This window comes from Lagenorhynchus albirostris, chromosome 17 (assembly GCF_949774975.1).
Source record: "Lagenorhynchus albirostris chromosome 17, mLagAlb1.1, whole genome shotgun sequence".
Lineage (NCBI taxonomy): Eukaryota > Metazoa > Chordata > Mammalia > Artiodactyla > Delphinidae > Lagenorhynchus > Lagenorhynchus albirostris.
In genome coordinates this window covers 8,606,132-8,621,483 of record NC_083111.1, presented here as the reverse complement: position 1 = coordinate 8,621,483, position 15,352 = coordinate 8,606,132, and the positions used below count along the sequence as shown (strand labels likewise).

Below are 15,352 nucleotides of genomic sequence, written 5' to 3'. Positions count from 1 at the left end.
GAGAAATATGAAACTATCACATCCTTTGGCTTAAATATATCTGATCAAAGCTGACAAGACGGGATTGCTACATATCATGCTTACATTTACGCGTTTCAATATTCACTGCTCAAAGAATATTACACTGCGGATTCGTCTTCTGTCTGTCGTTTATTACTGTTCACATCTTTATCTCCAGGACTTTCTTGCAAATTGTTATTATTGCACATAATGGAGTTTATACATGAGTGTGTAGTTTAATCCTGTCAAAAACACCATTTCCCCTATCCTGGAATGTGATAGAAAAAAAAGAAGTCCAAATACCAGGAACTCCCAGAAATGTCTGAGGATTTTATTCCTCAGGCTTAGAGATAAAGCTTATGAAGTTTGCCACGATTTGCTGCACTATCTTTCCACTCACACGTACTTCAGTCTGGACAACCTATCTCTAATGTCATCGAACTTTCTGCTGCTATCTTGAGTTCAGTTATATCCCATTAAATGTTGTCCTTATAGCACTAATCCTGCATCCGGTTGTGACCCCCTCCCCCCCATAAGGTGAGCCTCCTGTACTCATTTGAGCAACTTGGAGAAAATCGCGGCTACACCGCAGCTAACCAGTAAGCTAACCAGTAAGCTAACCAGTAATCGTGATGCCTGTGGGATAAGGGTTCTCTGTTGCTTTTCCTTTCACTTTGGGTCACGGAAAGCACATAGGTATTGCAGGTGAAGTAGGACCCAAATCTAAATTTCAGATTACCTCCTAATTAAATACAATGGAAAATACATATTGACTAAAGAAGTGTATTTCTATTCATAAAAAAGAGCTTTTAACTACCATTCTCCAAAGGGCATTTTAAACCTTTCATTGGTATTAGTAATCAACATTGCAAAATCAAATTAAGTTTTATGGTGACTAAAAATATAAGAAATATAAACTTTAGATGTCTGAAAATGTTTAAATATAATTATCCCTTCAGCTTAGGTACAGTCCTCTAAAATATGCAAATAATATTATTTCTTCAATATAATGGGACAAAAGTAAAGCATCTTGAATTCGAATCCATGCCTATTTTTAACTACCAAACTACTTTGTCATTAATAAAGAAAAATATACTAAGAAAATCAATATTTTGTACTTGTGTTGTCTTGAAAGAAAATCGAGCTATTATTTATATCTTAAATTCCCCAAAACCTCTGCCCTCCAATAAAAGTATCATCCGTGGTGAAGGAGTAAAAAAGTATGTATAAAGACACCATAGGACTAGTCAAACTAACATATTAATAATAGATGACCAGTGTTCCTCTGTATGATGTAGTCTGTGAAATGTTACAAAGCGTTGTCTCCTTCTTGTAAAACGCTTCAACAGAACCCCGTGTGCGAAGGACAGATCCCTGAGGACAACTCCGTCTGTATTGCCAACCACAGTTCTGTTTTAGATGAAAAGGCTGTGAGGGAACCTTCACAGGCTTCCTAATGGTTCAGTGGCTTCATCTAATGCTCTCCCCTAATTGGCCCTGCATTCAAGACACTCAGTCAATGATGCAGTATTTAGATCTTTGACAATCACACACTCCCAGGCCAGGGAAGAGTTTCCCATCAGAGAGCAAAAAGGATTCATGGCTTCAAGTCTTATGGAGAGAGAGAGGACAGTTGTTAGTTGAGGTCCCGATGGTATTGAAGATTCTATCTGGACAGTGAAAGCATTGTCAGAAGTGGTTCATCTGTTGAAGAAAGTAGAGCATGCACAAACTGTAGAATATTTGGTCTGCATAAACCTTACCTTTCACTCTTTTGTTGCAGGATAAATTGGGGTGCCTCCTGAGAGACTCTAAAAATACATATCCATCATGAGGAAAGCTACCTTCTACAAACAGAAATGGAAGAATAAAGAAGGCTGCTTCAGAGAGTTACATTGCCACTTCTTATTACTTAAGTCACTTGGATCGTAGTTTAAAATCACATTTTATATAAAGCAACCACCTGCTTAAATAACTACTCTTTCCAACAGGTTTGGCCTGAGCCCAGAGAAACAACTCTCTCTTTTAATCCGGTCTTAAGATAACACACGCAAAAATTTGTTATCCACTTTTCTACATTTCTGATGGCTTAAGCCATATCCTAACATGATTTCAATACACAGCATAATGTCTCCACATTTCAGTTTTCTCATCTGTAATTAGGAAAAATATTAATATCTGGAAGAACGAAACAAGGGAACTGAGGGGGCAATAGGATTTTATTCCATATTGTAACAAGGGAACTTTTTAAAATTCAGAAAATAAATTTTATGAGCCAAATATCTTTTAGTGTGCTCTCAAATAAATCATCTTCTCACAGCCTCCTGCAAGACTGAATAGTCAGTATTTCAATGTGGGGACAATGAAAAAACTGAAGCTCATGCCAAGCCTGGAAGAACCAGACACGGTGTAAGAGGGTATGTTGGTCTTCCTGCCACTGATTACTTGACATCCTCGTGAAAGGAGCTTTGAGGACCAACAAGTAGGCAAGTGGGGCAGCTGGGTGTGGGCCTAAGTCCTTCTTCCCTCACAGGAATCAAGCAACACCCATTAGGCAGAAAGGACTTTCCTCTCAGTGTGGGATTCTAGAGTCTAGTCAGTCACCTAGAAGTGAAACGATGATCAACTCTGGATCACTTAGTCACAAATCAGTTATCAACTCCAATGTTTAGGGAGGTCCGAAAGCTATTATACAAAAGGAGTCAATACTGGAATGTTTGAAAATAAAAACTTCTCCATTATGTTTATATAATTTTGCAGATGCACTCAAAAGCAATAAATAAAACATTTAGGTTAGGAAATACACTTTCTCTTCACGCATTAATTAGTTACATTAAGGGCTTTATAAATCAGCTCCTGTATGTCCAAGGAAGAAAACCTGCTTTCTTCTGATGAAAGGCCCACCCCAGTGGTGGCTGGTAAATCATGAGTGACTCGCTCGGAGGAGTGAGAGGAAGGCCTGACTGGAGTTTGCGTATCTTTATGACATGAACACTTCCACCATAATAGATTTTTAGCCACCAATATGATGCCACTGGATGCAGAGTTGGAAGGCGATGCTGAGCAGCGTACTGTTACATAGAATTTCTATCCCACAGACACCATAGATGTAAAAATCACCCCTGGAGCACCAATAACAGTGCAATGCAGTGAAAATAACTAGGAAGGGCTGAGACCGGGATGTTTATTCCTTTGGATTTTAATATAATTTAAAATGTATGTAACGAATGCTTAATAAAGGCTGTATTTAACAAGTGGCTCACAGAATTTCTGGAAACATAGCAGTAAATTCTCCCCGGATGGTACGAGCTGGCCCTAGTACATCACGGCCTTCATCTGCAGATAAAAGGCAAATGTACAGAAGAGAGAACAGAAATCGAAGCACAAGAAATTCAATTAAAATATAAGGAGGACTTGGCTACTGGTGAAAATGTCCATTCTCGGAGATATTTAAGAATCGACAGCAGGGTCTTCGGTATTGAAGATTCATGCTTTGACCTGCTGTAGTGCTAAAGACGGGTCTAGATCATTTCTTAAAGACCTCTCAAATCTAAGATATGATACGTTTCATAAATTATCATTTGAAAGAGCTCCCTCATCAAGAATTTATATTTTAAATACAAATTGATAACGAGTTGCCATTAACGAGAATTTTGTATTTCCCATTATCTTAATTATGATCCGTCACAGCTAGTTATCAGTACAGGAAACGCAACTGGAGAGCAGAGCATTCCACTTTGTACTTTAATTAACAGATTTAACCAATCAACCTCTGTAGCCTGGCGCTTCCCACATGCAAGCACTTATTATACTACATGTGAATCAATACCAAAGTATAACCACGGTCTCTAATGACTGCAACAGAGAGAAACTGTCAGAAATATATTTATGACTTATCATCACATCCATTGAGCTCTCATCTCTTACGAGAATCTGACTGCTACAAACCTATTCCAATACCGCTTGTTAATAAAGGAGCTAGGCCTCTGTATGAAACCATTCTGAACACGAGTACCTGTGGACAGAGTGGAGAGAAGAAACTCAAACATTTAATCCTACTTAATGATTCAGGAATATAATTAATCAGTAAAGCCATTCTAAGGAGTGGTCCTCTAGGCAGAAAAGAAAAAAAAAAAAAAAAGAAACCTAGAAAAACAGAACAAGATCATTAACATTGGCACGATCTTGTCCTCCCTTCATTTAACAAAGGACTGACTAATTCTTGCAATCAGAGCCCTTGTCAGTATCCCCAGCCCGGCTGCCCACCGGCCTTCAGCCTCATCTCCCATCCCAATAGACAGATGCTTCTCCTCCAAATCTAGGAACTGGGGATGCTCTTACAAGAGTCCAACAGAATAGCAATCTGCTAGTTCAAGGATTTCACCTTCCCTAACTCCGTGACTAAGCAAGACTCAAGGATTTCCCCAGATTTTTTTTTACTATGCCCATCTTAAAATATCTATTCTCCAATCCTCTACCTAGACCTATGTAGAATCTAAAAAAGAGTGGATATATGTATATGTGTAACTGATTCACTTTGCTGTACAGCAGAAACTAACACAACATTGTAAAGCAACTATACTCCAATAAAAATTAATAATAAAAAAGGAATGTTCCATTAAAGGATATTTAGGGCCTATCTCCTGTTTTATTTTAGTATCTGCCAAATATATCATATTAAAAATGTAAATCAGATAGTTTATGCTATTTGCTTGTTCTACCATTTAACTGGCATTTTGAATACCGATCATTGACAGACAAAGTGTCATCTTTTAGTCTAATGTTTCATTCTGTTGTAAATGCATGAAGATTCACACACATTAACATCAATTAGTGTTAATGGGGATTAAAAGCATGAATTTTTGATGCACCTAAGAAAGAAGGTCCGCTTTAACCTTATCAAGTATTTGTCAAATAGTCTCCCTAAAACTGACATTCGAAATGTCTTCCAAATTGTTTGAAAAATCTTTTTCCAAAATTAATGTTAAAATTTCTTTGCAGTGTAACGTTAAGTTTTACAAGAAAATCAAAACAAGCAATTAAAAAGATAATCATTTGTGGTTTCCTTTTTAACCTTCTCATTTTTTGTCTAAATTACTATAAATGTTAACTTGCCTGTGAATCAGCTTCACTTTCAGAATGACTGATAACATTTATTCTCCTATTCCATAGTATCTCCACAATGATACTAGACACCTAACTTTCACAATGCAACGCTACAAGGCACCCAAGTCTCCAGTCCCGTGCCAGGGCGCCCCTCCCAGCAAGCGGATCAAGTGTAGGATCTCTGCCTAACACACCACACCTTGGGTGCCACACACAGCCTTATATTAATGCTCTGATCAAATATGCTCTGCTTCTTATCTTCCCGGGTCCCTCCATTGGGCTGGTCATCTGTCTGTTCCATTTTTCTTCCCAGCACTATTGGGGCTTCATTTGCTGGGACCTTGGGAAGAAGGGAAGGTAGATGCTTCTGTGGTTTGTCATCTTGTGGTGAAAGCCCTCAAATTTTCTGTTTTCTGTTCTGATTTTTATTTTTATCTTTAATGAGTAATTTTTGTTAAGCACTTGAAATCCTGCCTTTGATGCAAGATGTACTTCACCTGATGAAAACATACACTTAGGAAAATTGTCAAAATATACACAAATATATCTGCTTTATTTTCTGCTCACATATACAAACGTTTGCAAAGAAACTGCAAAGTTTATATTAATATGTCTCTAATGCCAAAATCTTAAGTAATATTAACTCAAAATTTCTTAGGCTTACATTTGAAATTCTTCCTTTATATAATCTGGATAACTGTTCAAATGTTTCCCGGAGACCTAAAGTATACGTTGTAAAATTGGTGAGAGAAAGGTGAAAAAATATGGACAGAGCAGCTCATTTTTTAAAATAGAAAGTCCTATCGAAGTTCTGGGGAGAGAAAGCAATTTATTTTTCAACATCTTATGATCAGGATTATCCTCTTAGAGGGAAAACAAACTAGGCAAAACAAAAATCCACATGGAAGTGACCAGAATGAAAATGATTTTATTAAAACTGGGGACCATTTTTTAAAAAAACCAATAGCACTTGATATTTTACGAAGAATAAAATAACACGGGCTTCCCTGGTGGCGCAGTGGTTGAGAGTCCGCCTGCCGATGCAGGGGACACGGGTTCGTGCCCCGGTCCAGGAAGATCCCACATGCGGCGGAGCGGCTAGGCCCGTGAGCCATGGCCGCTGAGCCTGCGCATCCGGAGCCTGTGCTCCGCAACGGGAGAGGCTACAACAGTGAGAGGCCCACGTACCGCAAAAAAAAAAAAAAAAGAATAAAATAACACAAGTATATATAAATACGCCCATTTCAGTGAACTTTGTGCATTTCCATTTTCTCAGTTTTACCGCTTTGAGTCCTGGTTTCCGTCCTGTTCTCATCTATTTTTATGCTCTCTCTCTCTCATTCTTTTTTTTTTTAACATCTTTACTGGAGTATTACTGCTTTACAATGTTGTGTTAGTTTCTGCTGTATAACAAAGTGAATCAGCTACACATGTACATATGTCCCCATATCCCCTCCCTCTTGCGTCTTCCTCCCACCCTCCCTATCCCATCCCTCTAGGTGGTCACAAAGCACCAAGCTGATCTCCCTGTATGCTCTCTCTCTTGACTGATCTCCTCCAAGGCTTTAAATACCAGTATTGGACATGGTGCCCAAGTCTGAATATTTGGTCCAAAGTTGTCCTCTGAGTTTCAAGCTCAGATACCTGACAGCTACTTGGCCTTAGGTGTCAGAATCTTAAAGTGTCTCAAACAGAACCCTTGTGTCTCCAAACACTCCTGGCTCCACCTTCACACCCACAACACCCAATTTCCCCACTTTCAGTAAAAAGCACTTCAATTCAAGTCTGTTACACAAAATGTGCGGGTCGACCCCTCAGCAAGTCCTAGGCTTTTACTCCTAAATCATGTCCCAAGTCCATCCCTTCCCCCATCTGTCCTGATTCGAATTCCCGCATGTGTCTGATTCAAATTCTCCCTTGCTCAGAATAACAGAAGAAGATCCTGGCTGCGTTTCTTCTCTTGTTTCTCTCTAGTCTATTCTCTACTCAGCAATGAGAGTGTTTTGAAACACAAGGCACTGGACGCCAGGACTCTGTTTAAGATGCTCCAGTGGATCCCCATTGCTCTTTGAATGAAGTCCGGTGCCACCGCAGGTGTCCAATGCCATCTCACCGCGTGCACCCCATCTCATGCTGTGCCCTCGCCACACCAGACTCTGGTCACATCTAGAAACGTTCAAGGCTCTTTCAGAACTGGAGGCTTTGCACATTTGGTTTCCTCTCCTTAGAATGGTTCCCCTCCCTCTGCAGGACTGAGAAGTCTTCCTGAGCACCCCAGCGAAGACGACCCCGCCCTACTTCTCTGTGTATATTACACTTTCATCTCCTTTATGGTACTTCATACTTGTAATTAGGTAATCTTTGTTTACAGAGTTATTGGCAGCCCTGCTGCCCTCAGATACAAACTCCAAAAGAGCAGGCCTACATCTGAATAGCTCACACCTGTATACCCAGTGCTTGGGACTCTATGAATAATGGTTGAATGGTGTTGATTATTTCAAGTCCAGGAAGCAAAGAACACAGTAGAGCGAGTGCAGATTCAAATCTGAACCCCGGTTCCAGTCTACCAGCTGGACAGTCTTGGGCATGTCACTGAAACTCTCTACCTCAATTTCTAAATCTCCAAAATGAATGGTTGTGAGAACTACATGATTTCAAAATGCCCGGCACAGGAAAAAAAAAAAAAAAAAACTCAATGAAGTTTAGCTATTCATTTATGCATGAATTTATTCTCCAAGTATTTACTGAGTGCTTACCCTCTGCAGGGTGTAGTGTAAAATTCTGTGAGTAAATCAGTCTTTGCCATTTGTGGACTTGAAATCCAGTAAAAGAAACAGCATGGACACAAAGAGATAAACACAAAGAAAGTTTGCTAAGGGCTACTGTAAACAAGGAGCACAGACTGAGTGGCTTAAAACACAGAAATTCTATTGTATTACAGTTCTGGAGGCTAGAAGTTTAACATGAAGGTGTTGGCAAGGTTGTTTCCTTCTGAGGGCTTTGAGAGAGAACCTGTTCCATTCCTCTCGCCCAGCTTCTGGTGGTTCGCTGGCAACCTCTGGCTTTTCTGGGCTTGCACAAGTATCACCTGTTCTTCCTGTCACATGGCATTCTTCATGTGTGCATGTCTGTGCCCACATTTCCCTTTTATATAAGGATACTCAACTAATTACACCTGCAATTGTCCTTTTTCCACAGAAGGTCAGGTTCTGAGTTATTGGGGGTTAGGACTTCAACACAAGAATTTGGGGGGAACACAATTCAACCCATAAGACTATAAGAATATAACATTTCTTAAGCAAATTCAATACTCTGTACACTTAAATAACAAGAGAGCTGTAAATGGATTTGGATTTGTAGAAAATTGGCTCATGCAGAATATTGTAATGGTTTCAACACCAATCACGTCATAACTAAAGGCTCATTATTAGCCGAAATTTTAATTTCTCTTTTTCTAAGTTTCATAAGATGAACCAGAGTATTTAAATATAGAAAAAGAATAGAAACTAAATGATTACAAATTATATTTTTCAGGAGAAGAGAAAAAGCTATTAAAATTAAAAACATCTTAAAACAAAAGCATCAGTACATCTACATAGTAAAATAAATGTATCTGCAGCTACTGCCAGATATCTATAAGTGAGGGGTACCCTTCATAAAACTTTGCTTAAAAACATGTTACCACAACTACACCACCATCATTCAGACCCCTCTCAACACATTTTATCTCAGCATCGTAGTGTCACAGGTGATCACAAGACGGTTTGAATGTGAAGTGGAGAGACAGTTAACTGATTTTCACTGTGAGAAAAAAAGGACTAGTTTTATTTCATTTGACAGGATGTTCTCTAAAATAAAAACAGAGTCCATCTAGGTGTTAAGAGCTGCTTGTTTTCTATAAATCCTCTAAAGATTTCTGTTACTGTGGATATGTAAAGTACGAGTTTGGGATCTTTAGGCCTCATAGGAATATGGTGGTAACCTGTCCATAAAGTGATGCAAGGTGCAATAAATCTCCCCTGGTAATAACCATATCCGGGGACAAAGTTGCCCCTGTGATGTTGAGAAGACATCTGAAGCTCTGTGGGGGCAAGCCCTGCCAAGCTAAGTTCAACATTTCACTGAGGCCATTCTGAGAAAGTGGCTCAGAAATGCACGTGGAAGAAATTTTAGACTGAAAAACATGCCATTAAGACTCATTTAAATGTGGCAACCAAAAACAATTTAATAAAAGCATACGATCAAGTGTTTCACACGTATATAATAATAGAATACACATTATTCTGAAACAAGAAAAATCAAAAGTAGCCTCACAAAAATGTGTCTAAAGTTCTTGGATGACTTGATGAATCTGTTACCTGGTGATGAACTGCTTTTTCAGCAAAGATTTACTTTGCACAGTTTTCTACAGGCGTGCACTCATGCTTTTCACATTCTCTCCAAACTCATTTAGCAGAATTAAGAACGTGAATGTGGCATCTGAGGCAAACACACAAATGTGCTCGAGGGTAGAAGCACAGTAACATGGGAAGTGGCCAGAGCAGTGCAGTGAAAGAAGTAGAAAGAACAGTGAGATTTTGCAAACCAAAGAGCATCCAAATACACTAGCCTCAAAATGGTAAATTCTCCCTAATGATATCCGCAATCTGGGGAGGAGGGAGGTCGGATGAAGTGTGAATGAGATGATAAAAACCTTTCATTTGTTTCTTTAACTTTAAGAAGGAATTAATGGACCATCTTTTAATGGTCCGCACAGTGACTCAGTCATCAGCACGTAGATTCTCTTCAGCAAACGTGTCCTCCGAATACCATTCGCCCTCAACACCCGCACTTATTTGTTGCTTCATAAGCCCCATCTTCCAACAGTTGGTGGGAGCAGAAAAAAACACGAAAGGGAAAATAATAACAGCTGGTTTCAGTGGAAACAACAAGAGATCTGGGAGTCGTACCCAGTGGCATGCTGCAGGAGGCTTACACCAGATCAGAAAGTTAGACTTTTAGGATTTTATGAGCCAGTTGTAAAACACAATCATTATTTTAAAATAAATAATAAAAATTTTAAATTGTATTAAAAACAGAGGGACTAAATATTTGAAACACATCCCTTCCTCATTATTTTACTGTCTTCCTTTTTCTATGCTTCTGAGGTTATTTATGCTTATTTTATCTGTATGATGGAAATGCTATGTAATGTTGTACTTCAAATTGGCCAAGGTGGGAGTATTTACACCAAAGAAATTGGCAAATGCTAAAAATCAGGGTGTAACATTGTTTTGTTGATCATCTAGACTTAAAAAAGTGATGGAAAACTTTTTTCTAGTAATGTGTATTCAACCTAAAATGTGTCATGTCATTATATTGCCAATAGGACAAAAGAATTGAGGCAACCCCAAAAAATGGACAGAAGACCTAAATAGACATTTTTCTAAAGAAGACATATAGATGGCCAATAGGCACATGAAAAGCTGCTCTACATCGCTAATTATCAGAGAAATGCAAATCAAAACCACAACAAAGTATCACCTCACATCGTTCAGAAAGGCCATCATCAAAAAGTCTACAAATAATAAAAGCTGGAAAGGGTGTGGAGAAAAGGGATCCTGCTACACTGTTGGTGGGAATGTAAATTGGTACAGCCGCTATGGAGAACAGTATGGAGGTTCCTTAAAAAAAATAATAATAGATTTACCATATGATCCATCAATTCCATTGGTGGCCATATATCCAGAAAAAGTGAAAACTCTAATTCGAAAAGATACATGCACCCCAATGTTCACATCAGTCCTATTTACAACAGCCAAGACATGGAAGCATCCCAAGTGTCCATCAACAGATGAATGCATAAAGAAGATGTGGTACATATATATACAACGGAATATTACTCAGCCATAAAAAAGAATAAAATATTGCCATTTGCAACAACACGGATGGACCTAGAGATCGTCACACTAAGTGAAGCAAGTCAGACAAATATTATATGATATCACTTATACGTGGAATCTAAAAAAATAATACAAATCAACTTATTGACAAAACAGAAACAGACAGACATAGAAAACAAACTTATGGTTACCAAAGGGGGCGGGGGAGGAGGAGGGATAAATTAGAGGAGTTTGGGATTAACAGATACACACTACTATATATAAAATAGATAAACAGCAAGGATTTACTGTACAGCACAGGGAACTATATTCAATACCTTGTAATAACCTATAATGGAAAAGAATCTGAAGCTGTACACCTGAAACTAACACAGTACTGTAAATCACCTATAGTTAAACTACAAAAAAAAAAAAAAATTGAGGAAATAATTTTCCAGTACTTGAAAACTATTACCCAATTCCGCAAAGAATCTGCTCATATGTTGGAGGAGGTCATGGAGAGGACCTGACCTCCAGTTGACCCTCGAGCTGGACCCGGGCAATGAGAGGCTCCCCACTCCCTCCCAGTCTTCGAATATATGTCCTGCCCACCATTCCCTCAGTCGGGCTTGTTTCAAGGATGCAGCCTGTACAGAGCAATGTGTTGTTGAGACCATCTGGACGGTAGACATGACTGAACCCAAAAAGGCCTCTAAATAAACTGAAGATTCCGGCTGCTGTGGGTGGGGGCGGAGAGCAACTCAGCTTGCAGCCCTTCCAAGACAAGTGTTGTAAATTCTCTTGCAAATTAAACCTGCCGCCTACCAATCAGGAGTTGCCTGCCTCTTCTGCCCCTCCTTGGCCTCGGGCTATGGGGGGGGGGCCAGTCTAGAATTCCACCTGGGTTCGAGCCAATATCATGTCATCGATGAAGTGAAGTCACAATACCAACTTCCTGGTTTCACTTTCCTATTCCTCCTCAAAGGAAATAAAAATATTAACCAGCATTTATGTCAGAACTACAGAACCAAGAGTCCATCAAGTTCATCAAACTAAAGAGATCCTGCCAGAATTAATCGGTTATGTAGAATTTACAATAAAGAGTACTGCGTATTTTATTATTATTATTTGTCAAAGTGACTGCTACACATCCTTATATATATGTAAGATTTATAATGTATTATGTAACAACGTAAAATATACATATATGTTTTGTTTTGTCCGAGATCCAATTATTAAGCGTTTACCATCACTCGGCTGTCTCTACCATCCAAAAACTATTGATCTGAAGAAGGTGTTTAACTCTACAAGCATCAGCTGCCTCATCTGCAAGCTTGTGAAATGGGTGCCTTCCTCAGAGGATAATTTTAGGGGTAAAATAAAATAACGTTCATGCAAAAACCCAGTATGGATCGCAAATGTTAATTACCTTCATCCATTCAGCTGTATGTTTTCTCTCCTAATACGAGCTCTTCTAAGGACTCGCAGGGTTTACAAAGATGAACAGTGTTTGATCCTTATGCTCAGGCTGCTTACGGTCTAGTAATGTGGAAATCACTAAAATAATGTAAGAGGATGAAATGTGTTCTAACAGAGGAAAAAGCAACCTACCGTGCAATTAAAGGAAAAGAAGAGATTGGTCTTTACCTGGAGCACCAAGGAAGACTCCATAGAGAAGGTGGAATTCTGAGATGAGCTTTGAAGAGTAAGTTGCATTTCTATCAGTTGAGAAGGTGTATGTGGAAAATGCAGGCATTCGAGGCTGACACATGAAACACCAAACACATCACCATCACAAGTATCACAACCTCAGCTAAGGAAATCATAACTGCATTGATAAATCCGCTGCATCAAAAACCCTTCCATGTTACTTCCACAGAAAACAGAAAGGATTCTGCGACTATAGATTATACACTCCAGGGCGCCCATCTACAGTTCTGCATATTCAAAGGTTGACTAAATATTTATTGTCTTCCCAGCTTATAAGCCACGTCCACTTCTGATAACCAAAGTGTAAATTATCCTCTGACCTTCTCTCCTTAATGAAAAAAATTCATGTTCCAGTGAATTTTCAAATTATTTTTCAAGGAAACTCTATAAAATACATCCTATTGTTCAATAGGACAAAAGGGACTGTTCCACAGATTTAAAGAAGTCACTGATTCCAGATCTATAAATATATAAATTATGCACACATTATGTCAACAATGAAGAGCACCTCGGAAGTGCAGGTTTAATGGGAGAGTAAAACACGGAGGAGAAAAGTGAAGCCTTTTAAAACATTCGTGGGTACAAGGACTAACTATTAAATAAAGAGCATTATTTTATCCCTCAGTTAATGAGTCTTGCAAGGGTTGACATGACTTGGTCAAACTCACCGAAAACCTTTTTCCTCTTGCTAGTCAAAATATGCTAGCTAATGTTTATGACTTTAAAAAACAACACTTGGAAGAAAGCTTGACAGAGCATCTACTGAGTCTGTATTAAGTGTAATAAAAGAGCGATGTCTATTAATCTCTCACACACAAGTCTCACACGTAAGGTCTGTGGCCTTGACCTCAAGCGACTATGAAATAGACCACAGGCCCAGTCTAGGTCCCAACAGGACATATGTCAAGATAAGCATTCGCTCCCCACTGAAAGCCCTATCGATCTCCACTCTTCCCATTCCATGCACTTCCTGGCAAGCCACTGCGCCTTCTCTCCCTGATGACAGCTGTCAGTCTGTCGCTGTCTGAACACGCAACATTTCTACAAAATCTAAAGAGAAACTGGAAGGGCAGGGGCTGAAACACTCTGTTTAAAAACACACAGCGCGACCTCCTTCCTGGAGATCCAAGACTCCTCAATCACCCCCTTTCAACCGCAGGAGGGAAGAACCGCCTCTTAACTAAGACTTGGAGCTCGCCCCGTCTCCTCGGACCTGGGCATTCCCACGCACCTTCTTACACAACGTTACTGGAAACCATCCCGAGAAGAGAGAGCCCACAAGCCCCTGTGAAACTTCAGCGGGAGTGCGGAGGTGCTAAAGCCAGCCGGCCAACCCAGGGGCTGGGAAGTCGCTCACTCCCCCGGCGCCCGGGCAGCAGCCCCTGGACCTCGTGGCGACGCCCGGCGGGGGCGCGTGAACCCCCGTGCCCGGGGCCGCGGGGAAACAGCGCCCTCCCGCAGGGCGACCCGGTGAGTGCCCGCGGCGGGGAGGGCAGTGCGAGGGGAGCGGCGGGGAGGGTGGGAGCCGGCGGGAGCGCGGGGCTCGGCCGCCCGCCCGGCGCCCGGAGCTGCGGCTCCGCGGAGGGAGCCGGCGAGGCCGGTCCCGGGGCAGGAACTCACCAGCTGCAGCGCGCAGAGGCCGATGAGCGCACAGCGCCCGGTGCAGCAGCCCATGGTGCCCGCGTTGTCCGAGCGGCGCGCGCCGCCAGAGGTCCGCGTCGTCCGGCGCCGCTGCCTCCGAACTCCTGAGCAGCCCCCGCCCGGCGCTCGCCCGGCCCGGCCCAGGCTCCACCGCCCCGCGGCCGCCGCTCGCAGCTCTCGGGGCCGGGCTCGCGCGCCGCCTTTGTTAGTTTCCCGGGCGGGCAGAGGTCAGGACGGCGAGCACGACCCGAGCGTCTGGCGGGGGTCCCTGCCGCCCGCTGTGCAGGTCTGCTTCTTGGGGAGGGGGGCGGGCCGGGCGGGCGGGGCGGGGGCGGAAGGCAGGCTACAGATGGTGAGTGGGTGGAAGTCTGTTTAGGGGAGGGGAGTGTGTAGGAGGTGGGCGTCTGAAAAGTGGAGAGGGCCGCGTGTGTGCGTGCGTGTGTGTGCGTGTGCGTGTGCGTGTGGCGGGAAGGGATGAATGGAAGGGAGTGCCGGGGGGAGGGTCGGCCTGTCTTGTTTGGAGTCTGGAGAGGGAGGACGAGGAGGAGAGAATGAGAATGCGAATGAATATGAATGAGCGTGAACAGGGGCGTCTGCGGGTGCTGGAGACCCTCGGCAGCGGGTGGAACTGGGGAGACCCGGGCGGGGCTTTCTCGCTGGGGGCTGTGCTGGGTGTCGGGAAGGTGGTCAAGGCGGGTGCGAAGGAGGGAACCGGGTTCGGCTGAGGTGCCCCGGAGGTGGAGAGGGTGGGAGTGGAGACGGCGTGGTGCCCGTGGGAGACGGGCCCAGAGGCGAGAAGCCGAGGGCGGGCGAGCGCGGCGGAGCGCGGGCCGAGCTCCGAGACGGCGGGCTGCGAGCGCGGGCGCGTCCGCTCGGCCGGCGCTGGGCGCGCGGCTCCGGGATCTCGGGGCCAGGGTCGCCCCTGCCGCTGCGGCCGGCTGCCCGGAGGGCGCCCCTGCCGGAGTCTCAGGGGGGAAGTTGACCGAGTTGGATGGGCGAGAGGCGGGCGATGCTGCGGCGAGGAGGTGCGCCGG

At 42.5% G+C, this 15,352-nt stretch overlaps 1 protein-coding gene across 1 annotated transcript in view; it reads right to left on the bottom strand.

Moving 5' to 3' along the window:
* NKAIN3 (sodium/potassium transporting ATPase interacting 3) overlaps window positions 1-14,366 on the bottom strand; it is a 506,798-nt gene extending 492,432 nt beyond the window's left edge. The window contains 1 exon segment of the mRNA XM_060128090.1: window positions 14,298-14,366. Coding sequence (XP_059984073.1) covers window positions 14,298-14,351 — 54 coding nt within the window. The 5' untranslated portion in view covers window positions 14,352-14,366.
* Window positions 14,367-15,352: the final 986 nt, after the last annotated feature.